The following is a 26,634-nucleotide window of genomic DNA, read 5'->3' as shown; positions in this document are numbered from 1 at the left end:
GCGGGAGTTGAAAGTCCGTGTTGCTCGGCGACAGCCCCAAAACATCACTGCTCTCGAGAAGATCTGCATGGAGGAATGGGCCAAAATACCAGCTACTGTGTGTGCAAACCTGGTAAAGACCTATAGTAAACGTTTGACCTCTGTTATTGCCAACAAAGGTTATGTTACAAAGTATTGAGTTGTATTTTTGTTATTGACCAAATACTTATTTTCCACCCTGATTTATGAATAAATTCTTTACAAATCCTACCATGTGGATTCATGGATTTTTTTTCACATTCTGTCTCTCACAGTTGAAGTGTACCTCTGGTGCAAATTACTGACCTCTGTCATCATTTTAGGTGGGGGAACTTGCACAATCGGTGGCTGACTAAATACTTTTTTGCCCCACTGTATATATATAATGTTCTTCCTCTACCCTCCCATTTTTGCACATGTCGAGGAGCATGTCAGGCTACATTTCACTATGTGTTATACTTGTATAACTATGCATGTGACAAATAAAGAACCTTGAACCTTGAACCTTGAAATGTATGGTTTTCAGGGTTTTTATCGGTTTTCAGCGTTATTTTGTTATCGTTTTTATCGTTAACTCTGTTTTCCTGGGTCTTTTCACGTGTGTTATGAATAAATCTTCTTTTTTTCGGTACCGGTACTAGTTTTATTTTGTTGTATTTATCCGCGACACCTTAAAGGCCGGTCCATGAAAATATTGTCGGGCATAAACCGGTCCGTGGCACAAAAAAGGTTGGGGACCGCTGATCTAAAGGGAGCTTAGAGCAGAGTTGCTGCTAGTTCACATTGAAGGAAGCTGGCTGAAGTGGTTCAGGCATCTGATGAGGAGGTCATCCCTGTGCCTCTCCTCGGAGTGTTTTTTTTTTTTTTTCAGGACACTCCCAGGAGGAGGCCAGAAGATCAGCTTAGGCTGCCACTAAAACTCATCTTTGGATAAGGAAATGGATGGATGTAAGTGCCTACAGCCTGTATATATTATGTAACAAGTTATCACAGAAAAGAAATTATCTTTAGAAATAAATTTAACAAATTCAGCTGAATTAAGAGCATTCTACAATTAACAAGTTAATAAATAAAATTTTATTTTCAAAATCATGCAAATCTATCATTGCTTATAGATCAATTTCCTCTTTACACATTCGTCTCTCAGAAGTAGCAATAGCCTACTCATAATTACTACATGAAGTAGACTTTGTGGCAAACTAAACATTCCCCCTTCATGATACATATGGAAAATATTTATTTTTACATGAGCAAAATGCCACTTGGTAATGGCGTGGTTCAGTCTGAAAAGGGATTGGAATAAATAAAAATGAGGCATCGCATCAGCATGGTATAGTGAACACAATTCAAGACACTTACACTGGTTGATTGCAGTTGTGACATCCACTGTGTTATCAGTGTTAAAGTCATCAGTTATCAGTTACACATGCACCAGCACTCACTTAAAGGTGAAACCAGTAAACATGGCTCTTTAGTGGCCTCTAGTGCCAGCCTAAACACAACAGCATTAACAACAAACATGTTCCTACCAATGCGTCTCCATCAGCAAAGTCTAGAGTTTCATTTATAGGCTTCCTGACATTGTCTTCTCTGACAAACTGCATCATACTTTAAGCTGCCTGATTTATTATCAAACACTTTGCATCAAACAGCAGCTTAAATCTGTTAAACAGTTTATACAAGTTGAACTGATATTCCTTTCAACTTTCTCACACTCTACTACTGACAGTTTTGGGTTTTAGAGATAAAAGGGTGACAGATAACAAAATCTATAGGTTAGAGCCAGTGAAATATTACGCTACTTGTTGCACCTTTAAGATCGAGTGAGACAAATATAACAAAACCTCAGTTTACTTCTTTATTATCTGAAAATAAAAGATAACTGAATAAATATAAAACTTAAATTACTTCTGAGACAAAGTTAAGTAAGCTTTAATTTGTTCTACCTCTTTCTTTGAGATATACAATGGTAAAAGTGATTCGTCTCTTAAACTCACTTAAGGTCTTTTGCTTGACCTCAGAACCAACTTAAGCAAACCTTTACAAACAGAGATGGTTAAATGACAGAAAAGCAGGGCCTACTGTCTTATTTTTCAAATACAATTGTGGTAAAATGTCTTAATGAGTTACAACTCATCCCACAACACCTAAATGATTTATCTTAAATAACTAAGAGAATCTGAATGGATACATTATGGGCAGCAGAGATTTAGTGTATTTATTATACCTACTCAATATTCCCCATTAGCATGCAAATATTTTTTTAGACTTTTTTTGAGAGGGAGGTGTGTTTACAATAAAAGTAATTATTATATAAGAACATCACAAAAATGCATATCATGAACTACTGAACCTTATTTGACAAGAAAGTTGTGAAATGTGTTCCATGGAATGTTAATTGTTGCTAGTTAAGTGAGATGTAACTATTACAATTTCTAAGAAACTGAAAATAGTAGCCCACAGACTGTAACACATGGCTGCTGATTTCTAACCAAAGCCACGACAAGTGTTGATCTTTAAACTTGGTTGTATAGCAGTATCAGAAATTATACAATAAAAAAAATATATTTATTCTGCATCACTCATATAGCTGAACAGAACCTGCAGCATACACTCAACCTGTTGTCTTATTAGGTCCACCGAGCAACATCTGTTGTATTCTGATGAGTAAGCTGGTGTCAATTTAAACATATTTTGTATATTTCCCCAAATGTGTTTTTATAAAGACAGATTAAATACGAAAAATTTCATTAACCTTTTAACATCCACCAACTTACTTACAGCCCACTTAAAGGTGAGGTTAGGTTACATTTTAGCTACATGCTAAACATAACATTACTGTTCTCAAGACATTACCTTAGGTCTCATACATGCATCTTACCTTCAGAATTTCTGTTATTAGACTTCAGCTGAATATATTAAATAGGTGAAAATTCCAATTGAATTTACAACCTGGTAAATATGAACTTAATGCTAACCGTACCCCTAATCTTAACTCTAAATAGGCTGTGATGGTTGTTTAGCGTTTCAACTGAACCCTTCAAGATGATGGTAACTAATGGAATTAGAAGTTCTGTAAAACAGAAAAAAAGGATTTACTGAAGGAATGTTGTACAAAACGAAATGTGGTTAAAATGTAACCTAGCCCTAAGTTTATCTACTGTACCCTGGTTTGAGGCTAGTTACAGTCAACTATGATACCTTTTGGAATTGTAACACCCCAGTTTGCACAACTGAAATGTGTGCATTTCTGCTCTGGTCAACCTTCAGTCCTTCTCTTCTTCTACTTCTATAGAATATTATTCTGTGGTACTCTTAGCTTCATATGTTCTCCTCAGTTTGTATATGGTATTATTATGAAGCTACTCTTCTTGTCTAGCTTTCATAGATCCTCCCCAGCTAGATAAGGCACTGCAACCTCCCGTCCCCCCTTTCTGTCTCCTCATGCTTTGTTGTGCTATTCTAGTACTGCAGGAAACCCATCTGATTGCTCCATTCTGGCTGATTATTCCTCTTAGCTAACAAGCATGCAGCTATATCTGCAGCCATAAACTTCTAAAACAAATAAATCTCTATAGTTTGTTTATTATATTTTCTATTTGTTTTTCTTTTTTGGATTGTTTTGATATTGCTTTTTCAGAAAATCACAAGCTTTCATTAACAAATGTTACTAAGCTTTACAAAACAAAACAAAAAAACAAAGCCCTGCTAGTGGCGCCTCGAGCCTGTCGTATTCCTTACACAACAACAAAATATTGAAGATTTGGACACAATACACATTTGTTAAGCTCTTCTAATCCTGCCCAGTACTGGGGTTTGACATTGACTGACCAGCAGTTGTTCGCATTTATCACCGTGAACATGAGTGTTGAAAAATATACATCTCTGATGTCCTGTTACTACCGGCGACAAACATTAACAAAACAAACAAAAAATGCATTAAATCAATTATCAAAGACAGTAATGGATTCAATCATTTTATAAGCTATGTATTTATTTAGGTATATCAGAAAGCTGGTTGAGGATTATGAATTGTCCATGCTTTGACTTTTTTAAGTGGAGCAAAATGAACTTGATGAACATGTGGTAAGCCATGAGCATATAATTAAGGGTCCCTTCACACACAGTGCTGGCATGGTACAGTGTGTGGACACAGCATGATCAACAGTGAACTTACAGTCCGGTCCAGTGCCCAATGACAGAATGTTTTTGTTTTTTCAATTTTGCCTCTTACAACCCCACAGTGGATTTTTAATCACATGACCAAACTGTCGTTTACCTTTAATTCCAGGAGTTTAACAAAATACTGCTTTATTTATTTAGATATTACAACAATTTTTATACTTAGGTCCATAAATCCATCAGTAATTTCGGTCAGTAACTGCCTGAAGTCTAGAACCCAACAGACATCGCCAAATGTTTCTTCCCTTGAGATCCACCATCAGAGATGGTAATCTGATTACTTTTTTCAGGTAACGAGTAAAGTAAGGGATTACTATTGCAAAATCGGTAATTAGTTACTGATTACTTTTTTCAGGTAACTTGACCAACACTGTCCACCATAGGCCTTTACTTCCACTGACTTCAGTTACTGCACGTTTGTGAGTTTTTCACCATTATGTTTTTAATTTAATAAATAAAATGCATATAAATAAAACTACTGGGTTAAGATCAGGGGACTGACTTGGCTGTTGAAGAATATCTCTTGAATACTGAGAGATTCTTGGGTTTCTTTTGTGGTGAGGTCATTATCAGTTTGCTCTGACAAATGCTTTCCAACCAGTTTGGCTGAATTTGAGCAGAGTACAGCCCTGAACATTTCACAATTAATTCTGCTGTTTCTACCCAGTTCCACTGGCAGCCCCACATGCCAGTGCACTGTATCACATCTGATGGATGGTGTGTTTTGGATCATGAGCCGTTCCTTTTGTTCTCCATACTTTTCTCTTCCCATCATTCTGGTTCATGTCAGCCTAGGTTTCATCTGTTTAAAGAACTTAATACAGGACCGGGTCGACTCTTTTCAATGTTTTCTGTCAAAGTGTATTCTTGCCTTCCTCTTCTTGAGTGTAACCAGTGGTGTGTACTTTATTTGATTTTATTGACAATGATAAATTGACAGTGATAAAGGGTGTTTACTACGTGGCTAGCTTTTGAAAATATGTTTATCCTCTAGGTTTTCTTAAGCCAAAGAAATGTGATATTCCTCAATGGCCAAGTCTCTCACTTGATCTCAACCCAAAAGAGCATGCTTTTCATTTACCGAACAAAAAAGTGAAGGCAGAAGAACACAAACAAGCAGTAGCTGAAGGCAAATCAAGTATTTAGTGATCTAGATTGTTTGACTTGAGATCCACTGTGATGGTGGTATAAGTAAGTAACGTGAGAAGAACATGTGTCATTGTTCAAACACTTTGGACCAAACTGTAATCCAACTCAACACAGCAGCTCTGTTTGTGAAAATGTTCCTCATTGCACAGGGGCTTCATTCAGCTTTGTGATTGTTCTGAAGTCTCCACTTTGGTGCTGTGTTCGATTTTCATTGTCCATCGTATTCAGGTCAGCACGTCTTTAAGCTTATTGAAGTGTAGATTTGCTGCAGAGTTCTTCTTGCCAGAATAAGTCATCAACTTGTTTGATTATTGTATCCACCACCTGTACCTTTATGAATCGTGCATTATAAACATGAAAGGCCGTAGACATGGTCATATTAAAAGTAAAACATTCTTTAGGTTTCTTGTTTTACCGTCAGTCCATTAAGCCTTTGTATTTTTTGCAAGTTACTTTGAATATAGAATAAGATGAAGCACAGAAGTCATCAGAGTGAAAAAAGTCTAGACCTGCCACCTGTCATGTATTGTACATCATATTTTCTGAAGTTTTCTATGTACAAGGTTTCAAAAGCATTCCGAACAGAGTGTGCTGAAGGCCGGGGGGTGGAGCTGGCTGTCTGGACTACAATGGCAGGGTGTGTCCCGTTGAAGAGCGTGGCCACTTGAGGAGAGATGACGCATAGAGAGGAACCCATCATTTGGTAGAATACAGCCTCCTCAGAAAAGTAATAAATGTTTGAGGGACAAGCAGAGGCCAGATGGCTGCAGTGGGCCTTTCAGAGTTAAGAGTCTGTCACTCCAAGGTCGACTCAGTTGAGCTGATCCTCATACTGTTTCCGGAAACAGTCACCAGCGGGGAAAAACTCCCAACAACGTTCCTGGTACATTTTCCATACGTAAGACTCCTTAAAGACAGAGAGGAAGAGGAAAGGAGGGTTTGCTTCATGTGTGTTACATTTAAAGTGTAATTATCACAACAGCTTTGTTCATCATGGAAATTAGTACTAGCATTGTAACCTCTAGGTACCTACTGAAATGAACAAAGCTAGCCTAGAACCCAGAGTGACATTAAAGCTGACCCCAGCCCAGCAGTCAGACCTGATCTTCAACAGGTAACAAAGGCAGTGATGTGCAGTCAGGATGCAGCGTCTGTTTCTATGTGTTCATGTTTCTAAAGCAGAATCCCTGTGGTGATCACTTTAAAGTATCTTTGTGCTGGTTTTCATCTTTGCATTGTGCTGTCGGCTTTGTGCTCATGCCTAAATACTACAAGAAAGCTCATATGTGTGCTCATTGGGATATGGATTTGTGTTGGTGCGTGGGACTGTATCCTCAGTTTTATATTGTTAAATGGTAATTATAAGACAATGTGTTTCAGGTCACGGAGAAACAGAAAAGTAATGTAACAAGTGGTGTAAAACAAAAGAATTCCTATGGTGAGTAATTAAATAACATACTATATTACTTTTAAGAAAAGTGCTCTGGGTAATATTTGTAATATGTTACTTATTTCGAATAATGACCCCAGATATGATCACAACAAAACAGGGAAATGCTTTAAACATGCACAAACATTTGACCACAAAACATGCAATTAATATGCACCGATGTAATGTCTTTGATATGCTGCTTAGACGCTCCAAGCAGAGCCAATCAGAACCCAATGAGAATCAATAAGAGAATTGATAAGTGACATCAATAGTGGTATTGAATTTGCTAAATTTGTATAAATTCTCATCCCTTACTACAAGCCGTATTTGTCTGAATCACACGTTATTTGTTCATTTGATATACTGGGGTTTAAAAGCCCCTGAGTGGACCCATAGCTCATACCACAGAAGTGAATGCTAGAAGTTAACTAAGAATATTTTTTAGCTTCCACTTATACTTTAAAAACTGCACTTGAAGTAGCGGGAAAACTTAAAACAACTGAAAAGAAAACCAGAGTGACCAAAAGAAGGAATCCAGCAAAAGGGAGAGTAGACGATCACTACAGATGCACCCACTGACCAGCCATGGACTGGAACTGGTTGATTTCCAATGTTCTCCACCCCAATCGGTGACCAGCCAATCAGCATCCCCTGCATAAAGCCCTGCATTTTATGCATTCACAACGGGCGTTATAGGTAAATCAGACTGAGAGGCATAAACTAACATGTCAATAGTGTGAAAGCGCCTCATTGTGAGTAAAGATGCAAAGTTAGTCAAAGTAAGGTGCAGGGGGAACAACAGAATGAAATCTGAAACAACAAACCTAATCCAATGCCTTTAGTGGTGGCATTGATGAGCCCAAATGTCATAAAAACAAACATTTGAACAGCGTACTGGATCTCTCTGAGAAGTCAGAAATTAATCAAGTATAGCGTTTACTAAAAGGACTTTTTAGTTCTGAAATGCAAATAAGTAACCCATTTGGCATCTTAATAAAAAATAATAATGCCTTTACTTTAAATTTATAGAAAACAGCAATAATTATAATTTACCAAATCAAAAACATTTGGATTAAAGACCACGAGCATACTGGTGGATAAGCTGTTACAGATACATAAGAAATAACTTTGGTAATTACAAATGCTCTTAATTTAGGGCACCTAAATTTGTTAAGCACTTGCTTATGGACATAAAGAAAGAAACTATTAAGATTAGCTCAAAAACAGTGTGTAGAGGGCTTCATGGGAAGGCTGGCCGAGAAGCTGAATCCAAACCTTACATCACCAAGTGCAATGCAATATGTTGGATGCAGTGGTGTAAAGCGCTCTGCCACTGAACTCTAGAGCAGTGAAGATGTGCTCTCTGGAGTGAGAAATGTTCATCTGGCATTTTGATGGACGGGTCTGGGTTTGGTGCCTGCCAGGAGAATGCTACTTGCCTGATTGCACTGTGCGGGGGGATTATGATTTGGGGCTGTTTTTCATGTGTTGGACTTGGCCTCTTAGATCAAGTGAAAGGAACTCTTAATGCTTAAAAATACACCTTTTGTATCTACTAATAATAGTAAACTCACATAGGCAAACTGGAGTTGTGCTTATATGATTGGGCCTGGGTCTCCTTCAGTGTATGAAAAAGGCAAGCCTTCAACATTCACCACTCGTGAACGTTGTTGTTTAGCTTGGAAACTTTGGATTCCTGGACTGGAAACTGCTGAAACTGCCCTGTTGTAGCACTCCATTCCCAGTGACGATACGCCACATGGACTTCGGGCCATTTTGAAAGTAAAAGTTGTCTGTGAATGTCCACAGTGTAATCTCAGGGTTCACAGAGCAAGTGGTCAAAACAGGACTTCTAGAACGTGATCCAGAAATAGCACCCATGATGATTATCATCAGTATATATCCAACAAAAAGATCTTGAATGGGAGACTGGCCAGTTTTTAGCTTTTAACAAAACTCATTACTACAAAAACATTTATGAATAACTTCTATAAAGTATTCTGCTTTAATCACAATTAAGATAAAAACTGATAACAAGTTTGTTTTGAGGCCCTTGTTCAGGAATTAGTTAAACATTACAGGAAATGTTATCCTTTGTATGTGATCGAACATACAAATATGACCAGAGGTGATTTTCCATGTTCCATACTGAGGCTTTAACAATGTTAGCAGCCATTAATAAACTGTTAGAAACACTTAGAGAGAGTTTGAAGCTAAACTGTACTGACCACGTAACAGGATGACAGTCTTGTATATTTACTGGCAGAGAGATTGGAAAGGTGCTTACCTGGCCTGTGTGCTCTGTTTCGTCTTTGTTGATGAGATACATCAGAAAGAATCTGAAGCACACACACACACAGACACAGTTGTTAGAAAACACAAACAGTATTATCATTGCATATATCAGTCACACAGCATCAGTGCCAGAGGTTACAGTGGCACTTGCTGGTTGGAGGCAGTTGTGTATTCTTAACTTGCCTGTGTGGGTTCTCTCAGGCTTCCTGCCACATTCAAAGGACATGTTTGTTAGCTTAATTGGTGATTCTGGCCATAGCTGTGAATGTGCATGTGAATTGTTGTCTTCTGAGAGACTAACAACCTGTCCAGGGTTTGCCCCACATCTCTCCTAATGACAGCTTGGACTTTACAACAATTTTAAGAAACTTGTACATAAACCAATATACCAAGAAATGAGGGCTGGCTCAAGACACAGTACTGTATTTAGGGTTAAAGTCAACAGACATTTGAAATTTTGGTTGTATTTTCTATTACAGCTCAGTAATAAAGTGGGAAGGGTAACAAGGCAAAGACAAGAACGTAACGTGGTCATTTCTAAGTCATTAGGACTCAATTACCAAAGTAACAAGCACTTAATATCCAAGTAGTATCATGGTAGCAACTGTGGTTACAGTTGAGTAATACCACACTGAAATGTATGTAACTGGATAATAAGTGTCCAAACACTGGGGATAATAATGTGGAAACACACCTCAGTGTAACACAAATGCTGTGGTACAAAACAAGCCAGGACAAATATCATAGATATCATCGCCCACCTGAGATTGGGGACCAAGCCCCAAGTACACCAAGATTGGGTACCTATCTTTCATTAACTGACCTGAAAGACTGTGTACTATGTAGGTGTGATGATCTATGATGATGTAGGTGTTAAAAGGTACAATAACACACACAGAAATACAGACACTCTCCAGACGTACTTACAGGTAGTTGGCTAAGTTGTGCTCCTGTAGAGTGTGCGTTTCAAAGCCGTGTGGCACGGTGTCAAAGTAGTCATTACCTATTCCACAGATAAAACATTTGGTCTGCAAGAGAAACACGTGATAGTTAGGTGGTTGTCATTTATTGTAACCTATTGGCAATCTTCATCTATGCCTCTGTTGGAGGTACAGCTATACAAAACAAAAGAACCACAAAATCTATATTTTTACATGTTCATATGCCTGAATTAAAAAAAAACTGCATTGAACTGTTGTGTGTGTTTTCACCTCCATGTCTTCTTTCACTTGTTCCTGCTGATCCCTCAGCTCTCCAAAAGCATCAATGATTAACCCTAGGATTTCAGAGAGGGTGGAGCTTAAACATGCTGGTCCACATTATTACACTGAATACAACAATAGATATGAAAACCACAGGCTATCTACTATATCTACTATAATACTTCTAAAGGAGTCTTTTTTGCTATTCAGTTACATTCTCTATATTACGTCCAAAGTGTGTATGTCCCTATAGGGAAGGATATAAACACTAAAGACAAAGCCTACACAGATGCAAAATCCTGAATGTTCCAGGACCCATCATATTTTAAAAGCCTCATAATATCATATTAATCCAACTGAGCACTGTAGTGTCAGAATGTAAGCCAACGCTTGGTTTGTTTCCAAAAGTAGAATGGGAGGTAGAGCCCTCAGCTCTAACCAACTCTTCTCCAATGAAACCAGCTTCCAGTCTGGGTTCCTGAGACAGACACCCTACTTTTACGATTAGGCCCCAAACTTTTGTTTTTGACAAGCTTAGTTATCATCATTGTCAATATGTGTGGCAGAGGGAAATAATTATTTGGTCCCTACTCAGTTTCTACTACCACTAACGTTTCTCACTGGAAAAGAAATGAACAGTCTCTAATTTTTATGGTAGTTACATTTTAATGGAGAGAGAAAGAATATCAACCTAAAATCTAAAATTTCATTGAAGTTATGGATTGGTTTGCATATCACTGAGTGAAACAGATGTTTAATCCCCAACCAAAATATGACTTTGCACTTGGTGAAGAAACCCTTGTTGGCACACACAGTGGTAAGGCATTTCTTTTAGGTGATCACCAGGTTTGCACATCTTACGAGTGATTTTGGCCCATCCCTCTTTACAGAAATTCTTCAGATTACTTGGCTCCTTCTTGGGAATTCAAAGCCTCCACAGATTTCTGTAGTCTATTGATACTAGATAGTGGAAAAGGGGTGGGATTAAATAAGCATATGCTTCTTCCTGCTCCTTTTTGAACATGAACGTTATTTGGAGTTGTGGTTGCTCGTTTTCCTTTTGTTTTGCTTTGTTCATTTGTCTCTTTTAATTCTATTTTGTTGTACTTTTTCAACATGTTCAAAATAAAGATTCAATCAATCAATCAATTTTCTATTGGACTGAGCTCTGCAGACTGGCTCGGCCACTCCATGGAAGGCAGCACAACTAATGTGCTGCTTCTTCTTCCGCCACTGGTCCGTTGCCTTGGTGGTATATTTTAGTTCACTTTCATGCAAGAAGACCCATCTAAACCCATCTTAGGTGTTCTGATTGAGAGTTTACAGTACAGTACACCCTCTTCTGTGGAACCAGCTTCCAGTTTGGATTCAGGAGACAGACACTATCTCTACTTTTAAGATTAGGCTTCAAACTTTCCTGTTTGATAAAGCATATAGTTAGTGCTGGACCAGGTGACCCTGAATCCTCCCTTAGTTACCGTGTTGCACTGTTTCTTCTTTAGTGACCTTTTTCTCTCACTTTGTGTTTGTACACCGCTCTGCATTTAATTATTAGTTACTTTTAATCTCTGGCTCTCTTTCAAAGCACGTCTTTGTCCTGCCTTCCTTCCCCCAGCCCAATCGTGGCAGATGGCCGCCCTCCCTGAGCCTGGTTCTGCTGGAGGTGTCCTTCTGTTAAAAGGGAGTTTTTCCTTCCCAGAGTGGTTCCTCGTAGGAGGGTCATATGATTGTTGGGGTTTGCGCTTGTTTTTATGTATTATTGTAGATAAAAGGCACACTGTGGAAGATAGGCAGAGTTTAATAATAAGTAATGTTTACGTTTTTTTATGGGAAGAGGAAGATTTTAAATTCAGTTCTGAACTTAACAGGGAGCCAATGAAGAGACGTTAGTATGGGAGAAATACAATATATCTAGTTCCTGTCAGGACTCTTGCTGCAGCATTGTGGATTAGCTGAAGGCTTTTCAGTGAGTTTTTAGGACATCCTGACAATAATGAATTACAGTAGTCCAGCCTAGAAGTAATAAATGCACGAAATAGTTTTTCAGCGTCACTCTGTGACAGAATATTTCTAGTTTTAGAGATGTTGTGCAAAGAAAGCAGTCCTATATTTTGTTTAGTATGCACATATCCTTTCCCCAGAGTTCGTATCTGGTTAGGCACTATGTTTCATTGAAGTTTTTAAGGCCAAGTACAATAAGCTCAGTTTTATCTGAATTTACAAGCAGGAAACTGTTGGAGAGACGTCGCGATTATTTAGTCTAGTCAATTTGAAATAAACAGAACAACCAAAATATTGGAAACCAAACAGAACCAGAAATGATTGCTCTCAAAATAATTATACATTTGAATCACCACTTCCTGTGGTGTTTACTCTACTTTACAATATTAGAATGTATTCATTTGGCTAATAGCTGCCTAATTAACTGCTTGTGTTTCCATTAAACTGTTTGTGTGCATGTATGTGTAGGATGCCTCACCCTGGATGATAGCCAGGAGGATTACAATGACAAAGAAGAAGAAAGTGATGTCAAAGATGATCCGGTAGATTTCGTACTCATCACCAGCTGGATCCTCGATCTGGTCACCAATTCCTCCACCTGCTCGCACTCCCACATACATGTGGAACATGTAACACTGAGGAACAGAGAGAGATACACAGGAAGGGGGGTACAGGGGTAACAGAGGTCAAATCTTTTGCATTGGGTTTTTAATGGGCAGAACCATGACTGTCACAAACAGCTTGAACACACTAATGTTTCTGAAACATCAGAAGACATGACATCTGTAAGTCTCTTTGCAGTAAAACAGGCATGATTCTAGTCACTGTAGAGGTCCAGTAACATTTTGAAAAATCATTGTTAGTGAATGCAGTTCACAGTGCCCTCAACTCTGCAGGTTACAAAGAAGCCATATGTGAATATGATCTAGAAACGCTGCTGTCTACCTTCTGCGGACCAAAGCTCATTAAACCAGGGACCAAGGGAAAGTATAAAGCATGTTCTGTGGTTGGACAAATAAATATTTTAAATTCTTTTTGGATGATGCATCCTCCAGACTACAGAGGAAACCAAATCAATGCTGAAAGGTGTGTTCAGTTTTTAGGAGAGCATATGCTTCCATCCAGATTTCTTCATGAAGGCGTTGCAAAACAATGCGAAACCACAAAAAAAGTTTTCTTCTATCTTAGCAAGGCAGAGCTATTAATGCATCAGTAACAACACAGCGCAATGTTTGTGTTAAAAGCACCGCAGCACATTCGCAGACAGAACCTGCCCGGTGCTGTGCATATGGCTTATGTAGCGAGTCATAAATAAACAGCTGTAGCAGCACAGATCACAGGTTTTACAGTTTTACTAATGTTTATATACAGTGGTTCCATGTTGGATGGTTAAGTTGGGCTGATTAAGGCTGTTGGTTGATGCGATGTTCAGAGCTGGAAATCTGACTTGAGGGGACACTGAAAAATTCAGGAAATTCCGACTTCTGCTTTCACATGGAACGCACCATCTGACCATTTTTTGCTACTATAAGCCTTATTGTAAGGAAGGAGACCAATCTTGATAGGGCAGTGCCATTCATTAGTGCATCTCACCATCCTACTAAGCGCCTGTCACCTTCTTGAACTACAGACAGGCCGAGCTGCAACACTTTAGCCCCTAATAGGAGACAAAAGAGCTCTATGGAATGCAATGGGTGGCTGACTATAGGGGATTAGTGTGTGTTTGTGTGTCCTGAAATTTCCGGGTGACAGAAGGCTTCCTTCTACCCTCAGAAAATACCATAGAGCCCTTATATAGTATTTCTTTCAGATGGCTTAGCAGCAGAAAACATTCTCATCTAAGCTGAGTCTGTTTGTACTTGGCATGTCTCTCATCACTGACAAGATGGTCTAATGTTTGGCTTTGCGATACACTTATCTTTCACCCCGACTCACACTGACCTGCATTAATGACACAGGTGCTTATGTATAGGTAATGGCTTACACTTCCAACATTTAAATTCATCATAATTGTTCCATTTCTGTTTCATGGCCACATCTTTGGTTAGACTTTACTATGTCACAAAGTTGTCTCTTTTAAACTGGCTAAACAATGGAAGCTTGTGCTGCATAGGTAAGGTAGGTAGGCACCGCTATCATGAAACTGGTATATCAGCTGATTCTGATACTCCAAATGCCCTTATCCAGCTCACCAATTTTGGATAGACTTCCTGGAGCCAAATAAGGTAACCCCCAAAGACAGTCTTAAATTGAGCTTAAATCACAGTAAAGGCTCAGGTTAGTAACATATAATTATTTATATTACTTGCACTGTTGCTATTCCCAAAAACGTAATAGATGCCTGAAAAAGAAGCGGACAAAATAAGTAATCTTCTTACTGCCTGAGGGTAACACTGCCGAGACTAAAACTACTGACTCAAAGCTCTCTGTCCATAAATGGAAGTGTGTGCTCTTTACAGACAGCAAAAAATGAAGTTTTAGTGAGACAAACTTGATGGGAGCAACTTCCCACAGCCAAGAAAGTGAACTGCAGCAGTGCATACCAGACATCCCAGTATTAGCTTGGGTACAAAAAAGTATTTGAGTCATCCTGAGAAGCCTCACAGGTGTTTTTTCATTTATGAATAATGGCTCTCACCCATCATTCAGTGGAATCCTAAAAGCCTTAGACATGGCTTTGTAACCTTCTATGATAGACGACAGATTGACAGATGATACTAGATGACAGACAGACTGATAGAGGTCAGTTACTTTGTTTCTCATCTCTTTTTGAGTTTCTTTATATTCTGGCTCATCAAACTGAAGGGCCCATACAAACAGGACCCCCTCAAACTGACTTTTAGTTTTAGTCACCTTGTTTTCCAGCAAATTAACTGTTCTGTCACTAGTTATAAACTAGGAAATTAGCATAAACTAATGTAAGTGCATCCAACCTAATGACATCCTGCTCTGAACAGGCACAGGATGGTGCTAAACATGTTCTAAAACCTTTCAATTTAAACATTTTTTATTAAATCCAGTTTCACAGACAGTGTTAAATCTAGGACCGATTCTGAGAGCAGGGCTCCATGGTGTAAGTTAGTATTTATATATGTAATGTTTCCATTTTAAGGCCGACTCTATAGCCCTGTTCTTTCATTTTAGATAACTTGTTTTGTGAAACTGACTGATTCTTAACACATGCTGTGATGCAAATTATCTGTCGTTTTGATCATCTGCCCAGCACTATTATTCCGGTTCACTACAGTCTAATACATGTCATACTCACTGTCAGCATGTCATCACACTTCATATCTGGCAGTTCTCCATCTTCACTCTTGTTGTAGAACTTCCTGAAAAAGTTGAAGGCCACTACTGTGTAGAGGTACACCACCACTGCTAATAGGCCAACAGTTAGCACTAGCTGGAGAAGGGGCAAGAAAAGACTGCTGTGATGCAAACAAGGGCAAATATCACAAGCTTCACTCAATATTGACAAATGTTTAATTTTATAATATTCATATAGTGTTCTCACCTGTTTGCCATTGTGTGTGACTGAGGAGAGAATGGTACGCAGTGTCTTAAAACCCATGGCAATGTCCAGTAGATGGGCAGCAAAGAAGAAGTTGTTATAGTGACCCAGAATGGACATGGTCATATACCAGGCCAGATACAGGAAGGACTACAAGGACGGAAGATGGAAATTCAGTCAATGAGTGTAAATGAGCCGCTGGTTTACAATATTAGGTAACATCCAGGCTGCTGATTGTGTAGCTAATAAATCAAATAAAAGCATCATAAAACATTTCAAATGATAATTACCAGACAATAGATTAATGACTCTTGACACAGATGTGGATGACACATCATGATCATTGCTCAGTTAGCAGCTACATTTACATTTATACACCTTCAATGTGGAGGAGCGGCAGCTCTAATCCGAGTCCCTCTCGGATGACCTCACTCTCTCTCTAAGTGAGAGCCCACTCGCTCTTCAGAAAGAGGAAACTAATTAGGAAACTAATTTCTGCCACTTATATTAGCAACCTCACTCTTTATGTTACTACCTAGAACTCGTAACGATAAGTGATGGTAGGAACATAGAATGACCAATGAAGTGACAGTTTCACCACAACAGATTGGTACACTATCCACATCACTGTGGATGCTGCCCCAATTCGTCCGTCCATCTTGTGTTCCACTCCTGAACGAGACCCCGAAATACTCCTCCACTTGGGACAGTAACCTGTCCTTTAGGTGGAGTAGGCACTCCACCTTTTCCAGCTGAGATCCATGATCTCAGATTTGGTTTGCTTCACACTCTGTAGCAAACTATTGCAGTGCAAACTCGAGGTCACCACCTGATGACACCAACACCACAACAAACCACATCATCCGGAAAAAGCACCACAAAAGATTAAATCCTGAGGCCACCAAAGTGGAGACCCTCCACCCTCTGGCTAAGCCTAGATATTCTGCAGAGATGTGACAGCCATGGCAGTCTTCCAAAGCCTTCAGGAACTAAAGATGAATCTCAACCAGGGCCCCTGCCAGTGTGCAGATGTTTACCATCTGTCATGGTAAATGGACTGATTCTTATGTAGCGGTGTTCTACTGTCCTGGAGCGCTCAAAGCACTTCATACAACATGCCACTTTCACCCATTCATACCCACACAAGCACCTTTTTCTACACTTTTAAGTGCTTCCTATCTAACACTCACACATTCATACTCCGATAGATGCATTGGAGAGCAATTTGGAGTTTAGTATCTTGCCCAAGGATATTTGGCTTGCAGACTGAGGGAGCCGGGGATAGTCAGTAGATGACCTGCTTTACCTCCTGAGCTACAGCCACCCCATTACATTTATATTTAGAAATGGCATAGTAAGAAGAAGTAATGATATGACTTGCTAATACCTTACTATTACCTCAGTAAGGCTTAATAGTGTGACATTATTATAAAGTGCTACCCAGTACAGTATAATATCTGCACCATGGAAGTCACTTCAAGACATGTCTGTGAAGAAAACACTACTGGTTTTTCAGTAAGGCATACATTTGACTCACTTTTGATGAGGTCAAACAAAATGACAAACTATGAAACTAGTAACTCCCTGAATTAAAAAATCAATTTATTAGATACTAATATGTATTCATGTAGGAGCACTGCTTTATAAACGATGAGCCAAATGCTTCATATTTATCCCAATATTTTTATATGACATAATTGCCAGACACAATAACCAGAATTTTATCTTATAATGTTATGGGCCGATACAACAGGTCATATGATGCCGTTACTGCTATTGATGTTAAATGCCATAAGCAACTTTAAAACATTTTAAACAGGAACTAGAAAAAAAGTTGAGGTAAACTAAAAATGTCCCTGTGAAATTACTCTGATATAAACAAAAAAGACAAAAGAGTTAAGAACTTCTGCAGGGAATCCACATGATGGAGCCAGACATCGCTGTCCTGAGTGATTCTGATTGCTTACATTGTCTGTGAACACAACCCCCAGCTTCCAGATCTGGTACTTGACATCAACAGAGTTCAACCTGTGAACACAGTGAGAAGAAACAGTGTCTTTTTACATGTTTCATGTTTTGATGAAAACGTGAACAGAAATGGTTTAAATGAAAGGGGCTCTCTGTTATGAGAACTGAAGATATCTTAGCGCCTTTACCTGGTATAACCACTTTGAAAACTTATGTAAATGTGACAGGATCATGTCTTGTTCAGTGTTCAGATAAACAATACTGCAGTTCTGTTTACATGATTGTACCTGCTATTCTTTGTTGCAGAAAATTTCTTATTAATCCAAATCCCCCATAGAGGATGACCCCATGGAACCATGACTTTATTAAAGTCACTGTCAGCCAGACTGACAGATGCAGGAAATCTCCTTTGTGTTTTTCTCTGAAATTTGAGCTCTACGTGAGCTTTAAATGCTGAAGTAGAGTAGAAAAGGGCTATGTAACCAACAGTTTACAATTTAAAATCCTCCACTAAATACCATTAAAATGCACACCTAGAACCTGCCCTGTACAGTACAGTTTTAAACTTCATAACAACTGTATGGTGGGTCATTTGGACAGTGATGGAAGGTAAGGGCATGGCCACTTTGACTGACAGGTGACTGGCCTGTAAGTCAGCTGTAACTGATCATTATTCGATTACCTAACTGGCAAACTGCATTTTTAAATGGAGTTACAAAAAATAGAAATAAAATAATCTGATCTAATAATTAAAAAGAAATTTAAAAATTTTCTATGCTAGACTAATGAGCACAGCTTGACTCTTCTACCAAAACTTAAACTCTACTAAGGTTTGTGGTAGACAATTTACGGCAAATTGCACAAAATTTGATAGTTGCTGCTTGGAGGGTGTGCTTATTTGGGATAAGAAGGGGAGTGTGTAACTGGCACGGAAAGTCAATGAAAATAATTTTACTTTGATCTGCTGACAGACTAAATTGATTTTCACATCTTATTATGTTGTGGGACAGTAGACTTAAATGTTTAATTAGATCTATTTAAAATTTCAGAGCTCTAATATGCTACTGTGCCTTAGAAATGTGAAGTTGTGAAGTTTGCGGACGACACTACAGTGGTGGGTCTTATCACCAACAGTGATGAGACAGCTTAAAGGGAGGAGGTCAGCGCCCTGACCCACTGGTGTCAAGACAACCATCTCACCCTCAACGTCGCAAAGACAAAGGAGTTGATAGTGGACTTCCGGAGGTGCAGAGAAGTACACACCCCCATCACCATCAACGGCGCTGCTGTGGAGAGAGTGAGCAGCTTCCGGTTCCTTGGAATACATCTGGCTGAGGATCTTACGTGGTCAGTACACACAAACAAAACAGTGAAGAAGGCGCAGCAGCGCCTCTTCTTTCTCAGGAGACTGAAAAGATTCGGCATGAGCCCCCGCATCCTCAGGACCTTCTATCACTGTGCCATTGAGAGCATCCTCACTGGATGAATCACCACCTGGTATGGCAACAGCACCGCCTACAACTGCAAAGCTCTCCAGCGAGTAGTGCGGTGCTCTGAACGGATAATTGGAGGTGAGCTTCCCTCCCTCCAAGACATCTACAGGAAGCGGTGCCTGAGGAAAGCGGGGAGGATCATCAAGGACTCCAGTCACCCCAGCCATAAACTGTTCAGACTGCTTCCATCAGGAAGGAGGTTCTGCAGCATCCGGTCCCGAACCAGCAGACTGAGAGACAGCTTCTTCCATCAGGCCATCAGACTGCTGAACACTTCATAGACACCTCAGCTTCACTACTGGAACTTTAACATTATGCACTCCATACTGTACAGTAATGGCACTGTTTTGCACATATTCAACTCTGTATATTTTATTTTATTTATTTTATATATTCTATTCATTGTTTACTCTATTTAATTTGTAAAATCTGTGTACACACACACACACACACACACACACACACACACACACACACGTAGAAAAATATTTAGTATACACATCCAGAAATGCATATACTATTATATATTGTACATATATTTATTAGTTTCAGATGTAGCCATTCTTGTATTTTGCTTGTTTACATTATTGTATTTTGCACAACTCTGTTGCTTGTGAAGCTCGCACACAAGAATTTCACTCACATGTGCTGTACCAATGTACCTGCACATGTGATGTGACAATAAAAGTGATTTGATTTGATTTGAAATAAACAGCAGTGCCAACAGTGCCCTTCACAATGAAATAATCAGCCTAACCTGTCACTAGCCTCAGACAGGTGTTTTGCAACATTTTCAACATCTGTAACTCCCATAAGTCCTGAACCATTTCAAATGAAAGACTTTCAATGGTTCCTGAAAACAGTGACTCTGTGCTTGTCAGGGATTTTAGGGTCATTACAGTAATCCCTGGCACAGTGTTGCAGCAACCCCAAAAAGACGGTTGGAGGTTGGTTGAGAGAAGAGAGAGTTAGTGAGTGTGATGGAGCCCTACAGAAGACACACACACAGCCATGTTTTTATAGTTTTGTTTTTGCTTTTTGCTCTTTTGTTTTCTTTGTTATTTGCCAAAATTTGGATGTGGCGCCTGCCTGGGCCTGAGCCTTACTGAAAAAGAGTTGATGCTTTCAGGAACCATTTGAATTTTTCAATTGTGCCAGTGGTTCGGGAGTTAAGGTAATTTGACCTAAAAGTTTGACCAAAAAATAATTAACTTTAAATTAAATGTTTATTTTAACACTTGGTGTGCTAAGTATTAACCATTTTCTGCAGCATTAATCTCCTGGTTTGTAAAAATGTTGCATTTTACTGTTATATTTTTATGTTCTTTATAGATTTGAATCACCAATTTATCACTATCCTCTAATCAGAATAAGAATCAGAAATACTTTATTGATCCTAAAGGAAATTATAGGTTACAGCAGGCAGTACGCTAATGTCACATGCGCACTTACAAAGGAACCCTCTGACCAAACTTTACACAAACATCACATTGGGAAGACATGTCAGACAGGCATCGAAGGTGTTTGAAAAGGGAGGGGGGATGAGTGTAACTACCCTTTTGAAGTAGGTGACACTCATAGGGATCATTATGTGCCAAATAAGAGTTACTAATATCGATATTCGCATCGATATTGAACCGTTCGATACAGTGCTTTCGGTTCGGTACGCATATGTATCGAACAATACAAAATTTGTAATTTATTTTATCAACTTTCCTTCTGACGATGCTGTCTGTGTTGAGCGCTCAGTGGATCTGCGTTTGACAGTGCAGCCTGCACTGTCGAGCGCAGATCCACTGAGCGCTCAACACAGACAGCATCGTCAGAAGGAAGAGAGCAGGGCAAGCTAGCGAGACAGAAGTTAAGCTCTCCTTGCAACATGGCAAATTGAACCTCCCCCACCCTCATTCAGATCTGGCGTTTGGAATTATTTTGGTTTTCAAGTGACGTATGACCCTGAAGGTAAGCGCGTCATGGACTAAAGTAAAACAGTATGTTGGATGTGCCACGCAATGCTCAATTACATGGGTGGGAGCTAGTGTGTTAGCGCAGTTAGATCGTTAACGTGTTGGCCGTCTAGCCCCACGCACAGGGCGATCAGGGGTAGCTCGTTAACAGAGATTTGCCGTGTTGTGGCGTTAAGGTCATTTCAACGAGATTAACGCTGACAGCACTAGTGGGAACACAACGAATATGACTGCACATTTACGCCGACATCATCCTAGTGCAAAGACAAGTGGAAGCAGACAAAAACAACAAGCATGCTACAAACTTTACCCGAGTCATTTAGACAGCCGTTAGCACAGGATTGGTGAGTGATGATAATTTGCACCAATTCCTCTGACATCGTCTTATCAATCGTTAGCTTACTATGCAAACATGACAAGTGAAATCTCCCGCAGCTTAAACATGTGAGAGGTTGATCGCGCAGAGAATCGCTGAGCTTATGTGAGTGAGCGTGTAAAAGCAGCAGGATTTATATTTCAGTTCTGCTGAGCCAAATAAGACAGGTCAGGGTGAAGAAGTGACAGCCAAAGAAAAGCTTACCACAAAACGGAGAAGTTATGACAAATCAGACTATAAGGCAAAAAGAAAGTGCAGCTTTATGGTTTCATGGACAAAATAATTTCTGTGGCTGCAATATGACGAGCTAAATAACCAGGGCTGCACATAAGTGGTCCGCAGGTGCGCGTTCTCTGTCAAAATGAAAAACACGCACAAGGGTTAGGGTTAAATTTAAAAACTGTACTTTTGAGTTAAAATATATATTTATAATTTTAATAAATGACAAATTAAAAATGCATGAACATTTTTTTTGTATCGAAAAAATATCGAACCGTGACACCAAAGTATCGAACCGAACCGTGAATTTTGTGTATCGTCGCACCCCTAATATTTACGTGAGCAAAGAAAGTTCATAATATCCAACATAATGCAACTTGCAATGGTGACTTATGCTATGAATCTAACCTGTTCTGGAGCAGGTTGTGCTCCAGATTAGAGACCAGCAGTTATAAAATCACTATGTACTAACTAATCAGTTATCCAGAAAATAGCGCCGCCATTTGTGGAACATCTCTCTGAGGGATCTTTTGTCTTTCCCTGATGAGCATCAAAAAAAGAAACAAAGATTCTAAAACAAACCCATTTTTGATCATTTTTTCCCCCTGTTGGCTGTATTAGAAATATCCTGTCTCAGAGTGACGCTGAAAAACTAGTTCATGCATTTATTACTTCCAGGCTGGACGACTGTAATTCATTATTATCAGGTCCTAAAAACTCACTGAAAAGCCTTCAGCTAATCAAAAATGCTGCAGCAAGAGTCCTGACAGGGACTAGAAAGAGAGAGCAGATTTCTCCTGTATTGGCTTCCCTTCATTGGCTTCCTGTTAAATCCAGAATTGAATTCAAAATCCTGCTCCTCACATACAAGGTCTTAAATAATCAGGCCCCATCTTATCTTAATGACCTTGTAGTACCATATCACCCTATTAGAGCACTTCGCTCTTGCTCTGCAGGCCTACTTGTTGTTCCTAGAGTATTTAAAAGTAGAATGGGAGGCAGAGCCTTCAGTTTTCAGGCCCCTCTTCTGTGGAACCAGCTTCCAGTTTGGATTCAGGAGACAGACACTATCTCTACTTTTAAGATTAGGCTTCAAACTTTCCTTTTTGCTAAAGCATATAGTTAGGGCTGGACCAGGTGACCCTGAATCCTCCCTTAGTTATGTCTGTGAAGGTTCTCAGTCATCCAGGTCATCGTAGTCAAAGGAGCTTGCAAAGAAAAGCGTCTGGACTTCTTTAAGTTGCTTGAAGACGTTTCACCTCTCATCCGAGAAGCTTCTTCAGTTCTAAGGTCAAATGGTGGAGAGTCCCAGATATAAACCTAGTGGGAGTTTCCCCCCACAGAGGGACAAAAGGACCCCCTGATGATCCTCTAATCGCCTGAGCCAAGGTGTGAAACTGGGCGTGGGTCCCAATCAGCCAGAGTTTCAGGTGTGTTCATTGTGAAACCTGGCCCCACCTCCCTTAGTTATGCTGCAATAGACGTAGGCGGCCGGGGGATTCCCATAATGCATTGAGTTTTTCCTTTCCAGTCACCTTTCTCACTCACTATGTGTTAACAGACCTCTCTGCACTGAATCATATCTGTTATTAACCTCTGTCTCTCTTCCACAGCATGTCTTTATCCTGTCTTCCTTCTCTCATCCCAACCAATCACAGCAGATGGCCCCGCCCCTCCCTGAGCCTGGTTCTGCTGGAGGTTTCTTCCTGTTAAAAGGGAGTTTTTCCTTCCCACTGTCGCCAAAGTGCTTGCTTATAGGGGGTCATATGATTGTTGGTTTTTCTCTGTACCTATGAAGCGCCTTGAGGCGACTTTTGTTGTGATTTGGCGCTATATAAATAAAATTGAATTGAATTAATTTATTAAGTTATTTAAACATTGGTAAATGGTAAGTGGCCTGTATTTGTATAGTGCTTTACTAGTCCCTAAGGACCCCAAAGCGCTTTACGCATCCAGTCACACACACATTCACACACTGGTGATGGCAGCTACATTGTAGCCACAGCCACCCTGGGGCGCACTGACAGAGGCGAGGCTGCCGAACACTGGCGCCACCGGCCCCTCTGGCCAACACCAGTAGGCAACGGGTGAAACGTCTTGCCCAAGGACACAACGGCGAGACTGTCGGAGCCAGGGCTCGAACCGGCAACCTTCCGAACTCCCAACTCTTGAGCCACAATCGCCCCTCACATTAACATATGATCCTTAAATGGACACCTATTTGTACTTTTTGACCTTATATCAAATATGCACGTAGTCTAAGCCTATGTTTTACATTTTGTTTACATTTGTTTTTGCTTGCTCATGAATTATTAAACACCAAAGCTGCAGTGGAAAGGAAAACTCGTAATAATTAATTTAATCAAATACTTGAATAAAATCCATCATAATCCCTGTCTTAATGATAGAGTTGCAATATTGATGATCTGACAATTGGCATTTTTCCAGGCTTCAAATGAGCTAGACTTTTAATTTAGTAGCTATCTTCCAATCTTACTGACCAAAGTGCTTACACACTTCTAATACTATATTACTCTGCAGTGTCTCCTTTCACACATACTCATACTGCTGTGTTGCTTTCAGCCATATTACATGTTTTAATTCTTTGTACAGTACTTTTGAAATTTGCTCACTTCCTGATGCTTTTTTTTCCCATATTTGTCACCTTTGCATGTTTTAGGTCATCAAACAAAGTTTAACATTAGACAAAGACAACCTGAGCAAAAACAAAAGGCAGTTTTTAAATGATGATCTCATTTATTAAGAGAAAAAAATCGGCCCAAATCCTGTGTGAAAAAGTAACTGCCCCTAAACTTTTATTAGTTGTTCAACCAGCAGCAAAAATTGCAACCAGGCATTTGCTTATTGCTTATTGTGTCTTTCATATCGCCGTGGAGGAATTTTTGCTCCCTTTTCTTTGCACAGTTGTTTTAATTCAGCCATATTTGAGGGTTTTGGAGAGTGAACAAGATACCTACAGTCATCCCAAAGGATCTTAATGGGATTTATGCCTGGATCTTACAGTGAAAATGATGGTAGTTTAATTTTACTTTCAGATGTCAGATGTCTATTCATATTAATGTACAGAATTCACCTGCTTGCTGCTACTACTGCACATTCACCCAGTGTATATACTGTATGTATATATATATATATATATATATATAATGTTCTTCCTCTACACCCCCCCACAATTTTTGCACATGTCGAGGAGCGTGTCAGGCTACATTTCACTGTGTGTTATACTTGTATAACTATGCATGTGACAAATAAAGAACCTTGAACCTTGAACCTTGAAAAGGGAGTGCCTTGGATTGTTTTGATATTTAACCCTGTACGTATACCTTGCAAATAGAAGTGGGTTGAATCCAGGAAGTGTTCCTTCTTGAAACAAATTGGGTTTTAACTGAAGATTTTTAGTAAGCTCCAAAGACATTTGGAGGTGAAAATGTTGAGCTGGTGTGTTTTGGCTTACTGACCTAAAGGATAACTTGAGTGCGCTTAAGCTTCGGGGAACAAACTCATGGCTGGATATTCTCCAGTCATTTTGCAGGGCGAAGACAAAGTTATCTGCTGAGCTGTGTAAATTTTATTCAGCTTTTGTTTCACTCCCTTTGACGAACTGGCTCTTACGACATTTAGCAATTATGAATGGTGTGTTAGGAAGTCATTTTTTTATTCAGTGTTGTCAAAAAACATAATATAATCGAAATGCCGGCAAACGCTATTCCTTTTTTGTTATTTTTGTCTTCACTTTTTTCCAACTTCCTGTCATCAGAATGTCTGCCCCCACCTTTCTTTCACATAAATGCATGATCCTAGCCTTTCTATGTGATTGGCCGCATGGTGTGCCCATCAAAACAATGTCCCGCCCCTGCCTGCATGGATTCTCAGCAGGGCTAAGCAGGAGTCTCGTTTGCGAACAACACGTCTCCAACAACACACTCATGAACAAATAATTTCATTATTTGGGTAGCCAAGTAATAATGTCACTACTCGTTACATAGAAAGATATTATTATAAACATTAGCCGCACCTACTATTAAGCTTAATAAGCTAGCGGTGATCGCATTAGCATCTCTTATCAACAACTAACCCTGAAGGTATGCAAAATTCAATTTTGCTCATTCGGCTAGTAAAAGAACTGACATTAAGTAGACAGATCACAATCATCACAGTGCTATAAACAGTTTAAACGAACTATTTAACATTGTCATGATGTGTAAAAAAAATTTAAAACAAATGAGCTTGTGCCTCTTCTGCAGTTTCAGGGACAAATCCGCTGAGCTATCCTGTCATCAGATTGGAACTATCCTAATAAGACGGCAGTGCCCCCACACTGACATTGTTCCTGTAGTCAGACTTTTCTTCCCCATAACATCTCTCTCTCTCACACATAAACTCTATTACTTGCACACTACACACAGACTACTCACACTGCAGCAAGCGAACTGTCTTTCCTGGGTTTTCTCTTTTTGTGAGCATCACTGAAGTCCAGAGCAGCTTTGTCCAGTCCCAGCAGCTCACTGATTCGGTCATGGCCATAAAACTCCCCATATTTATCCATCACCTGAGAAAGAGCAGGACTTCTTAAACAGATGCTTTCTACGTTTTCATTTCCCAAAACAGTATTCTATCTAGAAAACCTTAAACTACACAGGGAAAGATCACACCAATGTGGCAGGACTGTAGTTTAAGAGAATGAGCTACCCAGTACAACCAGTGTCCTCAAAGACTTGCCAGTTGTACAAGTTCAATTTGGAATTTAGGAAAACATTTTTAAAATATTTTTATCCAGTAAAACAAAACAAAACAAAACTT

General features: G+C 39.4%; 1 protein-coding gene across 5 annotated transcripts in view; it reads right to left on the bottom strand.

Moving 5' to 3' along the window:
• Nucleotides 1–1,076: 1,076 nt before the first annotated feature.
• The window catches only part of ryr2a (ryanodine receptor 2a (cardiac)), a 310,584-nt gene continuing 285,026 nt past the window's right edge, over nt 1,077–26,634 (bottom strand). For all 5 annotated transcript variants that reach the window (XM_085465413.1, XM_085465416.1, XM_085465414.1 and 2 more), the window contains 9 exons: nt 26,250–26,383; nt 17,758–17,818; nt 15,794–15,940; nt 15,548–15,682; nt 12,758–12,914; nt 10,288–10,352; nt 10,004–10,104; nt 9,069–9,120; nt 1,077–6,256 (listed from right to left, as the gene is read on the bottom strand). In XM_085465413.1, the coding sequence (XP_085321539.1) occupies nt 6,161–6,256; nt 9,069–9,120; nt 10,004–10,104; nt 10,288–10,352; nt 12,758–12,914; nt 15,548–15,682; nt 15,794–15,940; nt 17,758–17,818; nt 26,250–26,383 (948 nt within the window). In that variant the 3' untranslated portion in view covers nt 1,077–6,160. The remainder of the gene's footprint in view (nt 6,257–9,068; nt 9,121–10,003; nt 10,105–10,287; nt 10,353–12,757; nt 12,915–15,547; nt 15,683–15,793; nt 15,941–17,757; nt 17,819–26,249; nt 26,384–26,634) is intronic.

The sequence above is a fragment of the Copadichromis virginalis genome, linkage group LG8, assembly GCF_057382275.1.
Source record: "Copadichromis virginalis isolate Kocher_CV1m ecotype Utaka linkage group LG8, C_Virginalis_male_GT1.1, whole genome shotgun sequence".
NCBI classification, from domain to species: domain Eukaryota; kingdom Metazoa; phylum Chordata; class Actinopteri; order Cichliformes; family Cichlidae; genus Copadichromis; species Copadichromis virginalis.
This window is presented reverse-complemented; position numbering and strand designations above follow the sequence as displayed.